We start from the raw sequence: 21,991 nt of genomic DNA, 5'->3' as shown, positions 1-21,991 counted from the left end.
ATAATTTTTCAAAGCATATCTCCACCAACGACCACCACTAATTTCATACACAGAAAAAAAACACACGTAAATTTTCCTGTTTTACCAGGCCTTATCTAGAATGTTTCCTCTGAGATGTGCCACATATTAAGCATTTAACTATCAACTATAAAGGCATCATTACATCAATTTATTAGTCTAAATTTACAAGAGAAAGCTGAGTTTAGCATAAAACTGAGAAGTGATTGCCAAGTTTTATAGAAAAAGCTTGATAGATTAAAAAAAAAATAGAACTTTAAGGCTATGTGAATTCAGAGTCCCTCGTGTGACTTATCTGGGTACTAAGCACAGCTTATTTTATTTAGTGTAACTGCAATTTAATTCAGAATATAGTAGGAAACCAACTGCAAAGAAAGGAGTCCCCTAGAAGACTGGTGAGGAGGTAATTTAACCCTTAAGATGTGGTTAAAAAAAAAAAAAAGTGGTATGTTACACTGAAGGATTTGAGAAATTCTTAGACACTAACTGCCTTTTCAAAGATGCTAACTTTAAAACTTATCTGTCACATCATTGGAATCTTTTTTTTTTTTTTTAACTAAATTTGCATGGAGGTGAAGTCTATAAATAAGAAAGAAAACCATACAAATTTTTCCAACTAGGTTCTAAATTATATACTTAAAATTCAGCCTTTGAAATTAAATATGATTAACAATTATGCCTGCTGAGTACCTATGATGAAAATACATTTTCTTCTGCTGAAAAAGCCACTAATAAAATCCTTAAAATACCACCTTCGGTGAATTTTTCCACCATGTCTAATGTTACCTGGTAACCCTGACACGCTAGTTAAAATTCAACAGAGAAATAATGGGTTTATGGGTTTACGGCTGTCGTTTATAGTTGTGGTTATCTAGTATGATACCACAAAGTAAAGATGTAGAAAACAGTTAAGGAAAAGTACCCAGGCTTAGAATTAAACAATGCCTGACTGCAAGTTTCCTTTAATCCAAAAAGGCTGTTCCTCTGTTTAAAGTAAACAACCAAGTATTACGTATATATGTGTACATATGCAAACATTTATATGCACTCAAACATACATATGTATGAATGTATATGTATGCTTGTATGAGTGTTTTATATAAATGCATTATGTGTACACATTTTCATATGTAAATATCGTACATTAAAAATTTTTCAACCGAAGAAGCTAAATTTGGAAGGAAACGATCCTTTCTAAATATTTCATGTTTTTAGGGAATATCATCACTCACTTTAACATATTTGAGTATACAGGACCCAAATTCATTTACCCAAAGTTATCTTACCACTGTTAATTATAATCATGAAGAAAATTAAACTATGTAACAAAAATATTCTAGTGGAATATATTATAAAAATCAGTATCTCCACCAATACCTTTAAGTTCAACTGTAGCTCATTTTCAGGATATTTTTTGGCCAACTTTATATGCTATGGAACAGGTATACACTGTCCACTGATTGCTTGTTTTGTGTTAATTATCACAATACATTCAATTTGGCCACAGCCAGGTCCCACAGGCCAGTAACTAGCTATTAGAAGGCAGGTAAGAAAAAAAAATCCAAATTTCAAGACAACATCCTGAATATTCACCCACAGATGCCAAAGTCGCTCCAGACTTTACCTTTAGAACTGTCCGGTGAGTTCATATGTACATATTTTCAATAATCTGCAAGTGGATTCAGAATGGGATTTTACCATTAAGGCTTTCTTAGCAAGTTTTTGGGCAAATTAGGTTTTACAGAGAAAAGTCATCTACCGCATCATTTTATGTTTGATTTGGCAAAAGTCTAAAAATCCAAAATGGGTCAAAATTAAGCCTTTTATTTTCACAAAGCTTCTACCACAAACCGAATGGGCCACGGTGATGGCCACTGTAATTTCATATGCACAAATTGACAAATCCTCTGTTCAAAGGACTTTGAGTGAACCTGAGAGAAATAGCGATAAAAAGATATCAACTGAATATTATTTGTAACTAAAAAAGTATCACCATTCTAATTCAAAGCAAGTAACCAAATTGAGGACCCTCCTAATAAACTCCCTTGCTTCTTCAAATTGTAAACTCAAAAGCAAAAGCACTTTGAAATTAAAATGTTTTATTGCCTTCTCTTTTTATTTAGAAATCACTATATATGCCAATGTCATAAATATCTTAGATGACCATTTTCAGGTTTCTGTAAGATTTGCTAAGGATAAGTATTTTCATCAATATGCTTGTCTACTTGTTAACTTTCTATAACTAAGGATTTTTACAAAATGGGAAATGTCAACAAATGGCATATGAAACGTTATTATATCTAATTCGGGCACCTTATACCACACATCCTTCTAGCCAAAGTGCCAAGTGGATTATCATCTCTATAAATGAAACACAGCTATAACAAAACAAAATCACTGGGAGCAAATGTGGTGCTTTCAACTGTGTATTTTTTAATAACAAAATTCTCTTCATTTTTCATTTTCTTGTTATTAATCTGCATTCTGAACACAAGATGGATTATACAGAGAAATAGAAACCAAAGAATAAAATACTCTATATTTTATATACTTTGTATATATTTTACATACAAAGTATAATATAAAATACTGTCTGTAAGGTACAAAAGAGGTATCTGAGTGGCTATGCATTACTGAGGTTTTAAACTACACCACCCCTCTGAGAATAAACTACTTAATAACTTATATTAATATTTATAGGTATATTAACAGGAAAAAGAAAAAACTTAATGAACTTATTGATATTAGTATAGAGCCATGGTGTCCTCAGAGTACTGCATTTAGGATTACGTAAGTCTATCTCAGGTGACAGACACTGAAATGAAATATAGAATACCCAAAAGAAAGATTCCATAGCAACAGACCATCAGAAAGTATTTTTGCCCTTCCTGCAGCACATTCAGCAAATTCAAAGAATTTAAGATTTAATCAAAATCATTTTTCAAAAAATCAGCATTTCCCCACACAGTACAAGTGCCAACGAGTAACAGGACTGCCCGAATCATTTTAAGAGAACACTAAAGCATGAACATTAATACTTTTAACTACCTACCAATAATATGCTAAAAACAACAAAACAAAACAAAACAGTAAAAGTTGAGAGAAACCGAAAAGGGAAAGCAAGTCAAATTTTCCTCACACATAGGACAGATCCTATAAAAAAGTGCTCTTATGCATAGTTCCAAATGAAGCTGTCTCACAGAAATTGCAATCATTGTTACCCATCATCTGCTGTATTACAGTTTTGTATCACCAAGATTACATAAGGCCTGCATACCAAGTTCATCGTGCAAACTGCTGCCGCCTACAGCAGATGCATTGTCATGTGATGCTTCTAAGTGGACACTCCCATTTCTCACCAGCAAGGAGGCACTAGCACTGAGCACTGCAGCCTGGGAAGGGGGGCGGGACTGGACTTTGACCTGGGCTGTGGACTGCTGGCCTTGCTGACCATCTTGAAGGCTAGGAAAAAACATGGATTGGGGAGACATTACAGGGAAGAAAAGAAAAAAACAACAGCTAGAATGAAGTCAATATAGAAAATGGATTTCAAAATGTAACCTGATTTTTTCAATGTAACCTAAGAAAGCTAACAAACTTTGTAACATATACAGATTACACTGCTGTCTTAAATCTTCTGGTCCTTAGAAAACTGAGTCATTGTGATGAACACAGCAAACATTTAATGTATATGTAAACTAACCAATCTGTGACTTTTCCCCACCCCAAGCCAACAAAATTCTAGTGTAAGGAAAAAGAAAGCAGCAAAGAAAAACAAGCACATTAACTATATATGGGGGTTGTAGCTGGTCCCCAAGAGATAAATCCTCTTTGTCAGTTTAAATATGCACTTTTCTTTATAACCTTTATAATTCTAGAATTGTTCTTTCAAATATTCTGGCATCTCGAATTCACAATAAAACAAAGTTTCTATGCACCTGAAAACCAAAGAATCCTTATCAAATGCTACCAAGGTGACAATTTTCAAGCAAAAGAAAATCACAAACTAGTGCAAGAGAAATGGAATAACAAACATCGACTCAACCGAGTGAAATACAAATGACAGCTGGGATGCTGCAAGTATGATTAATTTATAAAGTATTTTTTCTATGAAAAGCCTGCATATTTTTTAAATAAAGCCACACAGGCTCTGTATACATGTTATTACCTTCTCCAACCCATTTCATCATTTCATTAACAAGAGCCCATCATTTTAGAAAATCTTAAAAATATTTTGGAAACCTGTAATTTCTCAAGGGATATTACAGTCTTTTTTAAACCTTACAGAATTCTGTTAATACATTATTAGTATTTTGTTATAGACTTGCCATTTATTAAAACTATCAAATCTAAATATCTAAACATTATCTATAATTAAGAAACTCTTATATTCTTAACTCATTTTATATTTTAGATGTTTAAAATACTATGAATTTTAATGTGCTTAATGCTCAAATTTAAATCAATGAAACTCATGAAAATATTTTGAGTATAATTATTATATGTCATTCTCTACATGATGTTCAAAGTAACTGCATTGCTATTATATTAGACCTTTGAGTAAACAACAACAAGACTGCTGCATAGGATGGCCTTATTCAGTTATTTTATCATTTTTTTGAGTACCAACTTCTTTCTAACGTTCTGAATTCAATGCAATGATTTCTCTGATGCCTATAAAATAAACTCATCCTTATGGACAGTGAAGAAAGCTGCAATTTAAAGTAACCATGTAATAAAAGACTAAGTAGAAAACACTGCTTATGTTGCTGAAGCCTGTGGTTATGGCAACAGAATACACTTTGGAATCACACTGTCTGATAAAGTAACCACATGTGACTATCTACACTAAAATTTTAGTTCCACAGTTCCACCCAGCTCATTGCAAGTGCTCAAGAGCCACACCAAGTAGCTAGTGGCTGCCGTAGTGAAGAGCTACCGGAGTGGGCAAAAGCTAGTAGTTAGTGTCCACCACACTGGACAGTGTTAATTATATAGATCTTTCTACCACCACAGAAAGTCCTACTAACCATTACTGCCTGGAACATTCATAGTTCAGGCTTCTTTTAGAGCCAACAAAAAGTATACACTCTAAATAGAGCAGAGAAATGTGTGGAACACATGAAAAAACCAAGTCCACACAATGTTGACTTGTTGATGCTTACTTGCATTATTTTTTTAAGCTGTAACTATAAAGGTATTCGTTTAATAACTCCTTTGGAGTAGATATTTGCACAACTGACATAAATCAAGAGATGATCTTGGGAATTAATGGAATCAAATATCGTTGTATTTTCCATACATATATAATAAGTCTGTTACTCTTCCTCAAAATCCAAAGTTATTTACAAAGCTTACAAAAATGACCAAATCTTACAAGGGAGAAAATTCTGACAAAAAAGGTGTTTTAAGTAGTTCAAGTACTATGTCCCTTCCGATTCTGAATTGGAAGACAGAAGAATTTTATACAATATATACTCAACAAATCTTTCTGTCCTTTTTTGTTTTTACTTAAAGTCAAAAACAAAGGTGCTATATGGCAGTTAGGTGTATTTTAATGTGAACACATTTGAGAATACAATAATCCTCAACATACCCATATATACAAAAAGGTTTCCAAAGTATTAGGCAATGCATGAAAATCGATTCCAGAATAAAGAAACAAAAGAAACTAGTGAAAATCTATGTGGCTGTCAAGGTTTTGAACATCAAAAGCTAATCATAAATGCTTATGTCCCTTGAATTCCTGTTTTGAAAATCCTTCAACAACAAAAAAAACCTCTCATTTTTACAGAAGTTGGTAGGAAAACCATTCCTGGATGTTTGTACTTTACCTAACTAATAACCGACAGGAGCTAATATTTTTTAGAGTACCAATTATCTATCAAAACTACCAGTTTGAGAAAAGGTAGCAACTATTTTACAACATAGTAAAAGGAAAGATAGAAATTTAGGTCTAACTATTGGCTATCAATAGCATCACTGACACGCAATCTTACCCATTAACATTTCCAATTTAAATGGCAGAAAAACAGGGGCCTCTGGGTGGCTCAGTGGGTTGACTCTTTATGTCAGCTCAGGTCACAGTTAGTGAGTTCAAGCCCCCACATCTGTCAACACAGAGCCTGCTTGGAATTCTCTCTCTTGCCCCTACCCCACTAGTGCTCTCTTGCCCAGTCTCTCAAAAATACAAAAATAAAGTTTAAAAAATAATAAGGAATAGCAGAAAAATATAGTTGGTCTTGGTCTTTCTTTCCTCTGTACCACTTATTTAGAATTTGGCACCTTCTGCCTTATATCGTTGGTTATTTTTATTTGTGTCTCCATGATGAAAAAGTAAACTCTAAGAGTATCATCACATTATTCTTACGAATCTGCAGATTCCAGAGAATACTCAAAGGAATGCCTTGAACACAGTACACAAACAACAAATATTTGGTGGATTTTCCTGAGTACCACAAAATGATCCCTATGAATTTCTAATCATGTATTCTGTTACTACTATGACCTTATTTGATTACAGATCTTTCAATCTTCTAACACTTTAAAAAAAAAAAAAAAAAGATCTAAGAATAAGATAAAGCTTTTGTCCCCTCCCCAAATGCAACTAATTTTTCATTCCAGTCCATTAACCAGAGTTCTAAAAGATACCATATTTGGGTTGATAAAAATAGATAAATATGGAACTCTTAATACTAGTACTATAAAATTTTTAAATATTAATCTTTGCTTTTCTCTCTAGTAACTGAGAACTGGCAAGGGCCTATCAAAGCTACCTACGAGACTAACTTAATGAAAAGGGCACTTAAAAATAATTCTGAAACAAGACATTCTAACAATTATTTTAAAAATCTGCATTTTCCCTTCAGGAAGAAATTTATGATTCACTCACAATCCTTGAAAACATACAATTTACCAAGTTGCTTTTGACTGTCAATTACTTGAACTATTTATTAAAGTTTAAAATAAGTTAGTACATTTTACTGGTACTTATATAGTAATTGTAATTAAAGTACTGTCACTCCTATTCCATTTCCTTTTGACAAACAAGTTTTTCAAGTTTTCAATGACCATGCAATCCTATATTTACTTAAAGATGAGAGTATTATTATGTAATTCAAACAGAATTAACACCAATATTTTCTACCTGAATATTTTTGCAATTTAAAAAAGATTTTATCCATTGGTGTTTTTAATTTCTCTAAGCTAAATTGTATCTTATTTCATCCATGATGAAGTCACCTATTTAAGATACATGTAAAGTTTATGCTGGAAATATCCTAGAATCTTAACAAAATTTGCACACTGACTACTAGAAGATTACCTGCCAAAAATTCTAAAGTGAGTGCTTTACAAGTAAGATTCACGCCATTATCCTCATTTGAACGGTGATGTATTTAAAACCCTACAGAATTCTACATGATTGGCTGGAGTTAGCACACAGTTCTTTAATATTCCACCAGGCAAAGAAAAAAGTAATTTGTCTGCGTTTGTTGGGTAAGTGGGATCCAGCAGGCTTATTTGTGGCAAAGAATGAAAGGGTTTGCAAAGACCAAAAAAAGAAGGTTAAAATAAAAAAAGGGATTAATAAACAGCACCATGGAGTAAGAAAGCAAACAGGTCTATGGCAAGTGTTATTAAAGGGGCAAAATGAAAAGGTTAGAAAAAACAAAACAAAAAGTAAAATGAAATGCTGAGCTCTTTCTGCAGGTTGGGGCTAGACCCCAAATCCATCAGCAGAAAGAAGTTAATTCAGGGAGCAGAAGGGGAGGGTTCATAAAAGGCAAAGGTGCTCAGAAAAAGGTTTCTAGACCAAATGTTTTTTTAACTGGTGCCTTCCCATTTTTATATTTTCAATGTTGGTTTAACTTAATCCATACTCCTTCTTACAGAATTATGTATTACTGCAGGATTAATTAGGAACATGACCCACAAAAGATGAAGCTCCTGATTGTAATGTAAAACCCAGAAAAAATAAGCAAGCCTTAAATTCCAGGGAAATGTAAAGAGAAAGATTTTGTTACTCTCAAGAACAGGATTTTAACAAGGGAAGGGGGTCAGCTCTTCTGATCTACCATGTATTCAACAGGAGTTGTTTCACTAAGTGTTCTTTTTGAATTCCAGATTAAAATGTAGGAAAATAATTTGGTAATGGTGATTTTCAACACAGAGATTAATGAGAGTATATGGTATTTTATGTGCACTGCCTAAGCAAGCACATGTAAAGCATTTTTGTCCATATTTGTATTAAAGCATAGGCATAAATGTTTTGATGTGTAAGACATACTTGAGAATAAAACACTAAAAGTTTAATGGAAAACTATTCCCAATATTATAAATAGATGTTTTCTTAATTAGGAATATTGGGAAATGCAAAAAATGTTTTTCTTCAGCACTAGTAAAAGTGGAGAAATTCAACACAGATATATACAAATATATACATATATATCCAATTGACCGTACTTTGCCATAGAGTATTTTCGCCCCATGTCATTTACCAGGTTCTACTGATTATGAAATAAAAGATACAAATTTTTAAGCAATACAAAATATATATTTTAGTGAAATAAAATAAACTGGCTTATCAAGCTGAGGTCAGTTATCTGTATTCCTCAACAAGCTTACCACTCAGCCCATAACTGTTCCTATTAAACTGATCAAGATGTTGGGGAAAAGATGCTGCAATAATATTAATAGGGAGTAGAAAAAAATGAAAAGCTGACTTAAGGCCTCTATTTACATTTATAGAGCTGCCCTAAAGTAATTTTTCTATTTAAAATGGACTAACCCAATCTGATCATTTTGTCTAAACAGTGCAACGCAAGGCATGCAGAATGCAGCAGGCTCGTGGTCACATGCAGAGAAAGCCCAAAGAGCTTACAACTATAGGAGAAACTGGAGGGAAAAGAAAAAGCAATTTGAATGCTTTCCTGGCACTGACAGAACAGGTTAGAAGGTCTTTTACATGCATGCTAAGCTTGGTGGAATTTTAAAATACCATACCTGAGGGGTGATCCGATGAGCAATGTAGGAGGGGTAGGGTTACTCCCTGCATTGTGCCGGCGCCGTACTGCCTGGCGCCTAAATGTGCTGCGTTCACGGCGAAATGACACTGCCTCCTCGCTGGCCTGTGCTGCTGTATCAAGATAGACTTAGGTCAAATAGGAGCCTAGGTCAGAGATGTAAATAGCAGCTGAGCCTGCCTCTCCCGTCTTCCCACCCTCAAACGTAAAGGGAAGCTATCTGCTTGAGCCCAAGGGCTTTCATACATACACTGTTAATATGGCGCATCAAAGAATACACAAGACATACACATTGTTTATTTAAAGATAATTGGTTCTGTAAAAATAATGTTTTTGATATATCTGGCCTCACCATCTTCTCATCAAACTCAATTTCCTATTTTAATATCTCCATTGGTTTAAACCTTCATCTAGGGGCTCCTGGGCAGCTCAGATGGTTAAGCTCGGACTTGATTTTGGTCATGCTCTCACGGTTGGTAAGCTTGAGCCCCCCATGTCCGGCTCCAAGCTGTCAGTGCAGAGCCTGCTTGAGATTCTCTCTCCCCCCAAAATAAATGAATAAAAAAATTTTGAAAAAATAAATTAAAAAAAGAACTTTGAAAAAAAAATACAAATAAATCACACACTCTTGAATTAAGTCAACTTCACAAGTGCAATATTTGTTAGTTCCAACTAACAGGAATAGGGCATTATTTTCCTACTGTCAAGAGGACAGTAGAAGCAAACAATAATACTGCATTTTTTTAAATATTTATTTTGAGGCAGAGAGAAAGAAAACACGAGTGGGGGGAAGGGCAGACAGAGGGAGAGAGAAAGAGAATCCCAAGCAGGCTCCACGTTGTCAGTGCAGATGCCAGCACGGGGCTCAATCCCGTGACCGAGAGTCCATGGCTTGGGCCGAAAACAAGAGTCAGACGCTTAGCTGACTGATAATACTTCATTTTTGATGCCAGAGGTAAGGAAGCTATTCATCCCACGCTGCACTGTGGCATAACTTTGGCAGCTTTTTAAATGTTTAATTCAAGACAGCATGGACATATCTTAACTGTGAAGCAGTGAGCTGCCATGAAACTTTATTCAACTCTACGCCAGCAGCACAGGTCCCCTCAACATTAGGAAGCAAGTATCAGCAAGATGGCAAGTATAGAAATTCATAGTTTAATCCAAAAGCGATAAAGTACAAACTAAAACCAAATATGCAACAATGACAAATACACAACCATGGCTTAATAGAGTCACATAAAATTTTATAAAACCATTCTAATTGACTGATTTCAGTTTCTAGAACAAAATGCAAAATGATGCTTTATCTATGTGAATTTAAAACAATGGTTTTCTAGTGATCTAAATATTTTAGGGATGATTTTGACTTTGACAAAGGGTATCTTCATACTAAATATAAATAAACACAAAATGTAGTACAGAAACATTCTTTCAAAACACTTTTTTTCTATTAAGTATTATGAAAAAGATTACAAATTCAAGAATGTTGCATTCAGATTTTAGTTCTATTGCAAGTTTTCTTGACATTTTAAAAACATTACTAATTCTCAAATAATTCTGCTTAGCAACAGCCATTTCCATCAATCTGGATGTTGATTTTAATAAAGTATTCTTTTTAATGTTTACATTCTGTACCCCTTCCTCAGACTGCACTGGTGGGTGTTAGATTAGGAATATATGCACTACCTTCAAAAGGACAACTGTCTCTATGCAGCCACTTTCTTCTACTGCAGGAATGACAAACACAACTATTTCACCCATCTGGCAAGCTGCCGCCAGTAAAAAGTAGAAGTCACAAATGACAGAACGCCTACTTATTTTTCAGCTCACATACTACAGTGATATTCTAAGTTAGGCGACTAAATAAGAAGTTAGGTTTTGCGGCTTTGGCTCCAAATCAGACTGGACTCCTAATATTTCTTTTCTTTTTTTCCCTACAGTTTCACTGAGATATAATGAAAAATCCTTTAAATGTGAAAAAGCTGTTACTTGTGATATAAAAGCTCATGTACACAAAAATTACATGTGACCTGTGAGAACAAATGATCATTAAACCTGGTCATCTAGAACTGTGCTGTCCCCAACACGGTAGCCACTAGCCATATGTGGCTACTTAAAATTAAATAAAATTAAAAATTGAGTTTATCAGATCCATAAACCACATTGCAAGTGCTCAAGAACTACATGTGCCTAGTGGCTACCAATATTGAGAACATTTCCATCGTCACAGAAAGTTGTACTGGACAGTGCTGATCTAGAAATTCAAGGACACCTTTCTGTCACCACCATCTACAAAGCCTACTGTATGCTCTGCCTATTCCTGACAACTATGATTTCAGTAGTAGGAAACTGCAACCAGCACTGTCACAAAGGAGAAACCGTACTGGCAGGCAGTCACTAGATAAAGGATAAAACAAGCCACTTGCAGGAAGAAATGAACACTTACATGAGTGACTGTTAATGGCTCTCAGACATCAGCAATGTTAACTAAGGTTATGGAATTTAAAACCACTTCTAAAACTCAACTCAAGACACTTTGTGAACTTATATTGAAGATTTCCATTTTACTGTCACAAACTACTACTCAATTTACAGGTCAATTCACTTCATTAAGAAACTTTCAAACATTCTCTCTAGTTTTAGATAACCAGAATAAGAGTAAAATTTACCCAGATATAATTTAAGGAGAATAATTCAATCCATAAAATGTACTAAAATTATTCTGAAGGATGTGGATAAAAGCAAAATGTAATCATTAAAGACTGAGAATAAATAGAAAGAAGGGAAATAGGAAACATTTTCTTTATTATCTTCCTTCTACTGAAGACTTAATGGTGTTAATTTTAAGTAAAAGCTAGTTATTGCATAATACTAAAAAGAAAACACAACTATTAGTGTCCATTTATAGTCACAATGTCCTTTGGCTTCTTCAGAAAACTTTTTTTTTTTTTTTGCTATTATTGCACTATTCATATTTTGTCCTCTGCAAAAGAACTACATAATACTACTCTCTTAATAAAATAGTTTTAGTCTCCCTCTCTCTCTGCCCCTCCCCCGTTCATGCTCTGTCTCTCTCTGTCCCAAAAATAAATAAACGTTGAAAAAAAAAATTAAAAAAAAAAAAAAAGTTTTAGAAACACCCTAAGATGAAAGTTTAGACACCCTCTGAACAATGTATTAAAGTGCAGTTATGATTACTGCCTACAGTGTCCTTGTAATATTCAGGGTGTAAATATCTAATGCTAAAAGAATTTTCAATGTTTATTGTAACAATTACTTTAACAATAGCTAGGATCACACATTCAACTGAAAACACTATGCCATAATTTATGGTCACAACAAATAAAACTAAACCATGCCCCCTGAAAAACGTACTACTAAATCAAAACATCTCTATTTGGAATAGGGTCCAAAGGGGGCCCAGTTCTATTAGCGCCAAGGAAAGCAAAGTGTCTTTAAAAAAGCTTAAAATAATTTGCCACAAGCATATTCAATCACATTAGTTATAGCTACACTTGCTGAAAATTCACTTCTACAACCCAATTATAATGAATTTTTTGAATCTTTTAACTTTGTAAGAGAAAGAAACAAAGCGCACACACACAAAAATCTTTGAACTAAGGAACCAAACAGGAGGGAGAAAACACTTTAAAACCTGGTTTGGGGGGCACGTGGGTGGCTCAGTCAGTTGAGCATCCGACTTCAGCTTAGGTCATGACCTCACAATTCTATGAGTTCGAGCCCTGCATCAGGCTCACTGCTGTCAGCGCAGAGCCCCCTTGGGATCCTTTGTCGCCCCCCCCCTTCCCTGCTCATGCTCTCTCTCACAAAAATGAATAAATAAATAAACAAAACCTGGTTTTGAAGTTGACACTGCTTTTGAATTGTGACACTGCTTAAAACTCAGTATCTTCTGGCAAAAAAAAAAAAAAAAATGAAATTAACTAGAATAAGAGCATAAAACACAAGTAAGAAAAATTTAACACTCTAGGTACAACCAAATTTAAAGCATGTATAGGTATAGGAGGGGGAAAAACATTCAATGGACTCAAAAACCATGAATAACAAGAAAGATTTAAAAATACTTTCAAGGACATATACTTAGACAATTGTGAATTTTTTAATGTATATTTTTAAAATTACCAAGTCTTGACTTTTTAATCATTTCTTTGTGTTAGCAAACTTCAACAGACTGAATTAAAAGCCCAGCAAGTTTAAGAACCTTGGATCATGTAGCTCTTTACTTTTGAGGTAGTAATACAATCACTCAAGTAAGTTTAAACATTTACAGGGTACCTAAGGGCAATTCTTGTACAAGGCACAGATAGCCTAAGACATTTTAGACAGCTGTGGTATGATCTATTCTTAAAGATCAAATAAAAAACAAAATCCACAATACATATACCTCCCACCTCAGGAGTTACTTCTCAGTTACCTAAATGAGTTAAGGAAAATTCTCTAAATCCTATATTGAATTGTTTTAGTACGATTATTTATTTTTATAGTGAGGATACTGAAATAGACTATCAGTTTGTTTTACTCTGTGAATGAAAAGAGGAAAAGCATTAAAGGCAATGAGTAGTTTCACAATGGCAGGGAGGTATATTGCAGCCGCTCTGGAAAACAGTGTGGAAGTTCCTCAAAAAATTAAAAATAGATCTACCCAAAAAAAAAAAAAAAAAAAAAGATCCACTCTATGGCCCAGCAATAGCACTGCTAGGAATTTACCCAAGGGATACAGGAGTGCTGATGCATAGGGGTACTTGCACCCCAATGTTTATAGCAACATTTTCAACAATAGCCAAACTATGGAAAGAGCCTAAATGTCCATCAATGGATGAATGGATCAAGAAATTATGGTTTATATACACAATGGAATACTACTTGGCAATGAGAAAGAATGAAATATGGCCTTTTGTAGCAACGTGGATGGAACTGGAGAGTGTTATGCTAAGTGAAATAAATCATACAGAGAAAGACCAGATACCATATGTTTTCACTCTTATGTGGATCCTGAGAAACTTAACAGAAGACCATGAGGGAGGGGAAGGAAAAAAAAAAGAGAGGAAGGGAGCCAAACCATAAGAGACTTTTAAAAACTGAAAATAAACTGAGGGTTGATGGGGGGTGGGAGAGAGGGGGAAAGTAGGTGATGGGCATTGAGGAGGGCACCTGTTGGGATGAGCACTGGGTGTTGTATGGAAACCAATTTGACGATAAATTTCATATTTAAAAAAACAACAATGGCAGGGAGGTATAAAAGAGCAACACATGTCAAGGTAGGAGGTGAAGGTTATCCATATTCTATCTCAAATATTGGAAAGTTGTAAGCATCAGTATGTACAGAAAAAGACGCCACAAAAACATGTCAGTCATGCCGCTGATTGCTTAGTAAGAGGATTCATAGGTGATAAGTGACTTTCTAGTCCCTATGCACAGTTGTGGCTGACGTCTTGTGATGGCTCGATTGCTATTAAATAAATAAAAATTTAGACAGAAAAAAAACTGCTCAAGAAAGGTGTTATTTTCAGTGGGGAGTGTTTATTAGAGGAAAAAGTAAATATGAGAAGACTGCAAATAAAAAGTTGTGTTTTGGTACCTCAAACAGAAAAGCAACAAATGCTAGTAGGAAATGAGACATGAAAGAAAGGCGAAAATACACACAAGTATATGTACATCTCAGAAAAATAAAAGATATAAGCAGACATCCTGAAATACACTGCCATTTGATCTAAACGTCTCTCCCCCTCTTACTTCCCATGTCAGCCAAGGATGATGCCAACACCGGCGTGCCAAGGTTTTGTTCTAAAATAAAACGAATACTCATCAGTGTTATCTTCTGGGAGGCCAAAGCACACCGAGAATCTATGGCACAACCTCAAAGCATTCATTCCACATTAAACAATTTCAAGCTGCGAACATATTTCAAAGGACTAATGTACTTTTTGATAAGTAAACCAGCACACAACAGCAACCAACGACAAAGGATTAGCTGTGTCTTGAGTGAGAGAAAATCTCCATGTCCTACTGGTATTTTCCACAATCCCAGACAGCCAAACAAATACAGATGGGCAGACAAAATGCTTTCAAGAAATTAGATGATACACTGGAGTCATGATTCACACACAACAGTTCCTAAAAGAGTTTCAGGATTCCTTATCTCAGAGGTGGCTCCAAATGTTTTTTTAATCCTTTGCAAGTGGGATGAGACATATAGACTCTCTTCCAGAAAACTGCAATCAAACTATTTTGCATATGTTTTCTGAGATTCACCTAAGAAGGGGTCATTAGTGAAGAATATCTATTTGAAGTGACATAGATTTGAAAAGGGAAACTTCCTTACAAATGACTAATAGGCATCAGTGTCTAAGTTCTCACACTAAACCTGTAATTTACAGAGCACTTTTACAAATCTAAGCTCACTAGAATCTGATAGTTAATGCTGAGACAGACCTAAACAGTTATTCCTGTTTTACACCTGAGAAAACTGAGGCACAGATTTAATGACTTGCCAAGAGTATCCAGTTAATAATTAGAGGTGTTAAAATGTAACTGATTCCTCATCCAGAACTTCACTGCTACCAGAAAAAATACATATATATAGTGTAATGTCTGCCCCTACCACACAAAATCAGGCATGGGCTGGTTCAGGGAATTCTATACACTAACCCTTACTTGCCTCATCAATAAAATACCTCTTCTTCATACCGCTTTAAGAGTAGACAACTTTTCCAAGCACATGAAGCATCCAAATCTGTTCACTACACTGAATGAGCATCTTTCTCTGTGGTTTGATGTCTAAGCTTTCTTCTCCACATAGACTGATAGAGCCTTTCCCTTAAGCAGGACCAGTCACATGAACACTTATCACTGCGCCTACTACAATACAGTGTAAAGTTAGGATCCCACAATGTCCTTCAACACTATCAAATTCCAAAGACAGTTTACCCCTGCATTTAATGACCCACCCGCTGTGTTCTGCTTGGGTTTGTGTGGTCATTCCAGCTTCTCCTTTCGTGCTGGTGGCGCATTTCTGTTGTTGTCATTACTTTAGCTTCTCCAAGCACCAATTCCCTTCTACTACTTTGCTTCTTCTCACTTGCCACATGGAGTGACAGATGAGAAATTTAATGTATTGGAATTGAGTCCCTCTGTTTAGTAAGGTACAAAAGCTTTAATTCTCATGTTCTTGTCTATTCAGGGGTCTTTCTAAGATTCAATGATATTTGGATTCAAAATAACTGACCTCCAATTTACACAGATGGCACAAACTCTCATAAATTATTTATGGAGATTTGGTTTTTCTTTGAGTAAAGTGATATTTCCTTAACAAAAGATTACTTTTGGTTTCCAAAAGAAATATAATAGGATCCTATTTCATGCTTATAGAGTAGGGGCTCAAACATTACATTTGAAATAATTTTCTCAAACAGAAAAACAGAGGTTAAGAAATTCAGAAAAATATTACGAAGTATAATAGAGCAAATATAAACCTTTCCATTCTGGTTGTTCTTTATAATCTGTTGAATCATGCAGTAAATTAAGGGACGCAAAAGAAAATGGTTTTTAAAAGTAATGCAGGTACCAAACGACACTTCTATCATATAGAACTTAATTGTACTTTTTCCTTTAAATATTCACCATCAGTTATTAAAGACATGCTTTATCATTATAAAAGAAGAATTAAATGCAAAAGAGATCAACACAAAAGGCCTTAGCTTGCATCTAAAACTCTTCTCCCACCTAAGCAGAAAAACTGATGAAATCCAATTTTAACCAAAGTACTTGATTAATGGTGAAAAGTCCTATGAAAACAATCATTTGCTATGTAACCGAATACCAAGAGAGAAGTTATAGGATATATTATGGCCAAAATAAGATAAAATCCATATTACTAGATTACATGTTCATGTTTTTCTGCTGGTATTATGTAAGAAATCAGGTATTATGTAAAAAGTCTTACTTTTACTATTGCTGAGTCTCACAATGGCACGATTAGAAATCTCTAATATATTTCTATATTTCATCATTTTCTTCCACTTTAAGGAAAGGACACATTTGAGTAGCAGAACAGCGGTCTGTATAATCAAAACAGTAGCACTATTAAGCATTTCGTGTGGGCCAGGCAGTGTTCTAAGCATCTGACATCTATGAATTCCTCACAGCAGCCCTGTGAGAGGAGGAGGCTGAGGCTACAAGAAGATAGACAGCTTTCCCACAGCGGAGCCCGTGTGCCAGCACGGGTGTCCAACATCATGTCATTATGTTAAGTCACCTCCTATGTTAAGAGTATTTCACTTTAGTACTTTAGAGTACATTTTCTAGATCTTGTCCTTCCACACTGCCAACTCCACTGACTACGCTTAAAAAGAAAACAAAATCATTGGAGAACTCATCAACACCTCCAAGTTCATTAGAATAAAATCTATTTGTGGCTTACGTACGGCCACATGAATGGTCAAGCAGTGTCCTGTTTTGTTGACACATTTCAGGAGTGTAGTATGTAGGAAGAGATAGCCCAGAAAACTGTCTTCTAAACTGCTAAAAAGGACTGTAACAATTAATGTCGATATAAATAAATCTTTAACAATTATTTGAGATTTTATACAATTTTTAAATGAGAACCAAAACATATCCCCTCTCTCACTACCTCCAATCTTCCAAAAAGCCCAAACAAAATCCTAATGAAATGTGATCAAACCAATGAAACACAAACCCTTCACACATTTAGTTTTACTCTTATTTTATTCTAAACATAAATGAGACTCAAATAAAAACAGCCCCTACAATGTTCTTCCTTTGGCAAAAAAATGTTTTTTAACAGCCCGTCACGTCAAAGTACATGGAAATTTTTAGTTCATTACCTGCTTCTTATTAACTTTCAATGACTTGTTTTTTAAAAATAAGAACACAAACAAAAGAAGACAAAACCTGGAATCTGGAAAAGCATGAGCTCATAGCAGTCAAAGATCTGCACCGAAAAGCAAATAAAACCTTTCAGGTAACTTTTCCTAAAAATTGGAACACCTCATATTCCCTGTGTAAAAGAAATGGCATTTTAAATGCAAAGACATAGAGACTTACCATAGCTCTTGTACATATTTTTTAGTATTTACATTTCAACAGTATTTAGAACAGCAGTATTTTTCTATCATAGCATGCTCACTCTTAAAATTTATTTAATGACACCTTGAAAAATTAAGCTCTATTTTTAAACCCAATGGTTTCTTGTAGGTCATGAACATATCTGACATGCTTTGTGTGAGAAATCCCTAAAAGCATTTCAAAAGACTTTTTATAAAAAACAGAATGATACCCACACCAAAGGCTTAAGGGAATTTAATTACTATGCTGTCACCAAATGGTTATAATCACTTCAGATATAATTAGTTCTCAATACTTAAGTTTGATAGACTGTTTTCTTCTTTAGGTACTAAAGATCATTTTTTTGCATTCTTATTAGAAATTAGTCTTTATCAGAAATGGTATCAAAGGAAATAAGAGAATGTTTTACAAGATACCAGCCTGAATACAGGGGATGGGAGTGGAGGATGAAAAAGCTATGGTTCCAGCAACAGAAGACGTCAGGATTCTTCCGATCCTGCTCAAGAACCAGATTCCATAAAATCCGCAACAGAATGAACTGACTATTCTGGGTAGGAGGAAACGGGAAGAAACACCTCCGAAAGAAATAAAACGTCCAAAACACACTGGGAATATAAAATCACCCACTGAATTCTGCACAATATACCATAAGTCTAAAGTAAATAAGCTATCACTTTAATCAAACACCATCAGTGTTATCATAGGGAGCATCACGTATCCACTAATGGATACTAAATGCCAATATAAACTACCTTGATTTAATAAATTTGAAGTGTGAAGCTAACGGAAAAAAAATGGTTAATGCCTGAAACTTGAGTAAGGGAGAAGTAAAACCAAAGAGACAAACGAGGCACAAGTTTTCACAGTACATAGTCAGAGATAAAGTAATATTTGGCAAAATCTTACTGGTTGAGGTATCTAACTCTGAAAGCTCAGTGGCACACACTGTATAGGAGATGATTAAAAATGGTTTGTGATCTAATAAATTTCTACATTTTGTTGTTGCTACTATTGTACAATGAAAGAAGACAACCAATTTTGGTCAGTCCTGGTAAAACATTAAGAGGTGGCAACTGACTTTGAAAAACCCAAGGCCAAGAAAAAATTGAAACCTTTTCTGACATAAGCATCTCCTACACAGAAGAAAGTTTACCAACACAGCGGAAGGAGGGACAGTAACACAAAGCCTATTCTATATATTTTAGTAAATACCACTCTAATCGATAGTACCCACGACCGCAGTGACTCTCAGGGAACTCTCCTCCAGTCATTTACTTACCTCCACTGCCCGCATCTTGCTCTTCGCCTTCAGGAAACGCAACCTGGCTTGGCAAGCTATTCCTAGACCGAGTGACCGTCTCTAACTGGGAAGCCCGGCCCAATAAAGATAGCTCATCTAGCACCTCTCCCTCTTTGGCCTCGAGATCAGATTTTGAAGTGGTTAAGGGTTTTATACTTTCGGGTGCCATCAGCCTATTGGAGTCATTCAAACACGCTACTGTGCCACTGTCCAGGCTCAACACTCGGGCCCGCGTCTTGGCACTATTTGTGCTGGAAGTCCGACGTGTCGTCCGCTTTTTGCAAGTTCCTTCGGGACCCGGATGGGCTTTGTGTGTGTGCTCGGAGTCAGTGCCCCTTTCTTTCGGGATGTGTTTGGTCTTCAGAGCACTGCATCTGCCCTCCGGAGACTGACATGAATGAGAAGTGGTGCTGGAAGAGCTATCGCTGCTGACCTGGTGAGCAGACTGCACACTTGATGCTCTGCTCAAGTCACTTTGGTCGCTAGAGTCCTCGTCGTGACAGAATATAGCACTATGTGGCTTTGTGCCAGCAACACCGCGGAAGGACACATAGTCCCTATGCCGACTTGAATCAAAACTGCTGGCCCGTTTTTTTCCTGTCCGTCTCCGGCCTGACTTATGGGCAGAGGCTGTCCGGTGGATCAAGCTAGAGGATTTAGGTCGTACATCCCCTTCCTTTTGCTTTCCACCACCGTCTTTACCAACTTTCGAGTCCGCTGAGACAGCTGACTTTTCACTCTGCTCGTCTTTGGGGTCAGCGGTTTTCCCAAGCGGTCTGTCCCCCTGCGAAGTAAATTCGTTTGCGTGGGGATTCTTGTTGGCTTCTTCAGATGCAGAGGTGCTGAGGCCTTTCTGATTGTGCATATCATCAGAGGTACTGGGATCCTTGGCCTCTTGAACCCCACTGTTTGTACTCACTTCCAAGGCAGTCTTCTCACTGTTAGTCCTTTTGTCACTGGTACAGCTACTCTGGTCCTCTGGGTCAGCACAGCACTCCTCTTTCTTCCTACCGCTTTTCTTTCCTACTTGAGGGGACTCCTCATGCTCCGACAAGATGCTCTCTATGTGAGTCGAGCTGGTCTGCTCACTTTTGTAGCTGCTGACGGTACTGTTGGTGTCACGGTCCGTTCCACTGCAGTAGCTCTCTGTCGACCCACTGCTCCGCGTGCTCAGGCTCCTCAGGCTGTCCACGCTTTTGTCTGCTTTCAAAGGTTTGCTCCTCCCACTTTTTGGAGGTGGCTGAGAATTACTGTTTTTCAGCTCACCAACGAGCTGAAATTCCCCAGATAAACAAGAATTTTCCACCAAGGATTCTTTGGATCCAGAATGAGGCTTGGAAGATTCTAACTCGCTAACCGGATCTAACCCCCGTCTTTGCTGATAGAGAGGGAAGTCGTTCAGTGAAGTGTCTGGAAAAGCCACAGCAGAGCTAGAAGTCCGTGGTACCCCTCGTGGCCGGTGATCTTTCCTATAAGAGTGTGAATGTAAAGGGACGAGAGAAGCCACTTCTGTGTCACAGGTGTTGGACAGAGACTGATCGATGTGGTGGTGGTGGCCATGACTCGGCAAGCTCACTTTGTCACTAAAGTCCCTTGGTAAGTCCTGTCCACAGGAGGATAAGGAAGGCTGAATGGAGATGAAGGAATCATTGGAGACCAGACGGAAGAGCTTCCGATCAGTTGCCAAATCTGTTTCAAACACATATTTGGAAATGTTAACACGAATCTATGATCTGCTTATATACTGTTTAACAATGGAAAGAACTCACAACATACAGTAACTTGAGGAAAAACAATTTCCCAAGTAGTTCACTGAATACAACAAGTTGGCAAGTCATCCCAAAGAGTTGGTTTTTATTTCACAGCTGGACAAAGAAAGCATTCTATTTACAGAATGAACTGAACTTCCAAATCCTCGAATGGCCTGAGAAAAGGTTCCATACACTATCAACAATAAGGGGCAACATAGGATTATATTTAAAACAGCCCTGGATTTTTTTTTTTTTTTTAACATTTTATTTGAAGTAATCTCTACACCCAACATGGGGCTTGAACTTACCACCCAAAGATCAAGAGTCACATACTATACTGACTGAACCAGCCAGATACCCCATAAAACGGCCCTGGACTTTTATGTGAAGTCAGTCTCTAGCTTACTAACTGGATAGCTCTGGTTTCCAGGGCCCTGGTTTCCTCATCTATAAAATGAGATCTCACTAAGTAGTACCATGAAATAATGGAGTTAATGTGCTTAGCACAAGCATTTCTTAGCATAATGCCTGGCACAATGAACTGCAGCTATCATTATTTTACCTAACACAGTACAAAAAATTTTTGAAAAACCAATGTGATTATCTTACAAATCAAAAAAAACCTAGAGTATTTTGAAACCAAAAAATCAAAAGGCCGACCAATCCATAAAGAAGATGCAATATAATGATGTAAGATGTCTTGCTGTTCACAATGACCAAAAAAATTAAAACAACAGTTGTAGAACAAAATACTGCATTTTCTCTTTCATCATTCATGCAACAATCACAAA

General features: G+C 36.0%; 1 protein-coding gene across 8 annotated transcripts in view; it reads right to left on the bottom strand.

Moving 5' to 3' along the window:
• PCNX1 (pecanex 1) overlaps nt 1-21,991 on the bottom strand; it is a 166,495-nt gene that overhangs the window by 81,542 nt on the left and 62,962 nt on the right. For 4 of the 8 annotated variants that reach the window (XM_045451397.1, XM_045451400.1, XM_045451399.1 and 1 more), the window contains 3 exons: nt 19,429-21,138; nt 9,022-9,154; nt 3,296-3,480 (listed from right to left, as the gene is read on the bottom strand). In XM_045451397.1, coding sequence (XP_045307353.1) covers nt 3,296-3,480; nt 9,022-9,154; nt 19,429-21,138 — 2,028 coding nt within the window. The remainder of the gene's footprint in view (nt 1-3,295; nt 3,481-9,021; nt 9,155-19,428; nt 21,139-21,991) is intronic. The other 4 variants (XM_045451401.1, XM_045451403.1, XM_045451398.1 and 1 more) reach the window with 3 other exon arrangements.

Source organism: Leopardus geoffroyi, chromosome B3 (genome assembly GCF_018350155.1).
Source record: "Leopardus geoffroyi isolate Oge1 chromosome B3, O.geoffroyi_Oge1_pat1.0, whole genome shotgun sequence".
NCBI lineage: Eukaryota > Metazoa > Chordata > Mammalia > Carnivora > Felidae > Leopardus > Leopardus geoffroyi.
Note: the sequence above shows the minus strand (reverse complement) of the source record. Positions and strands in the feature narration are given on the sequence as shown.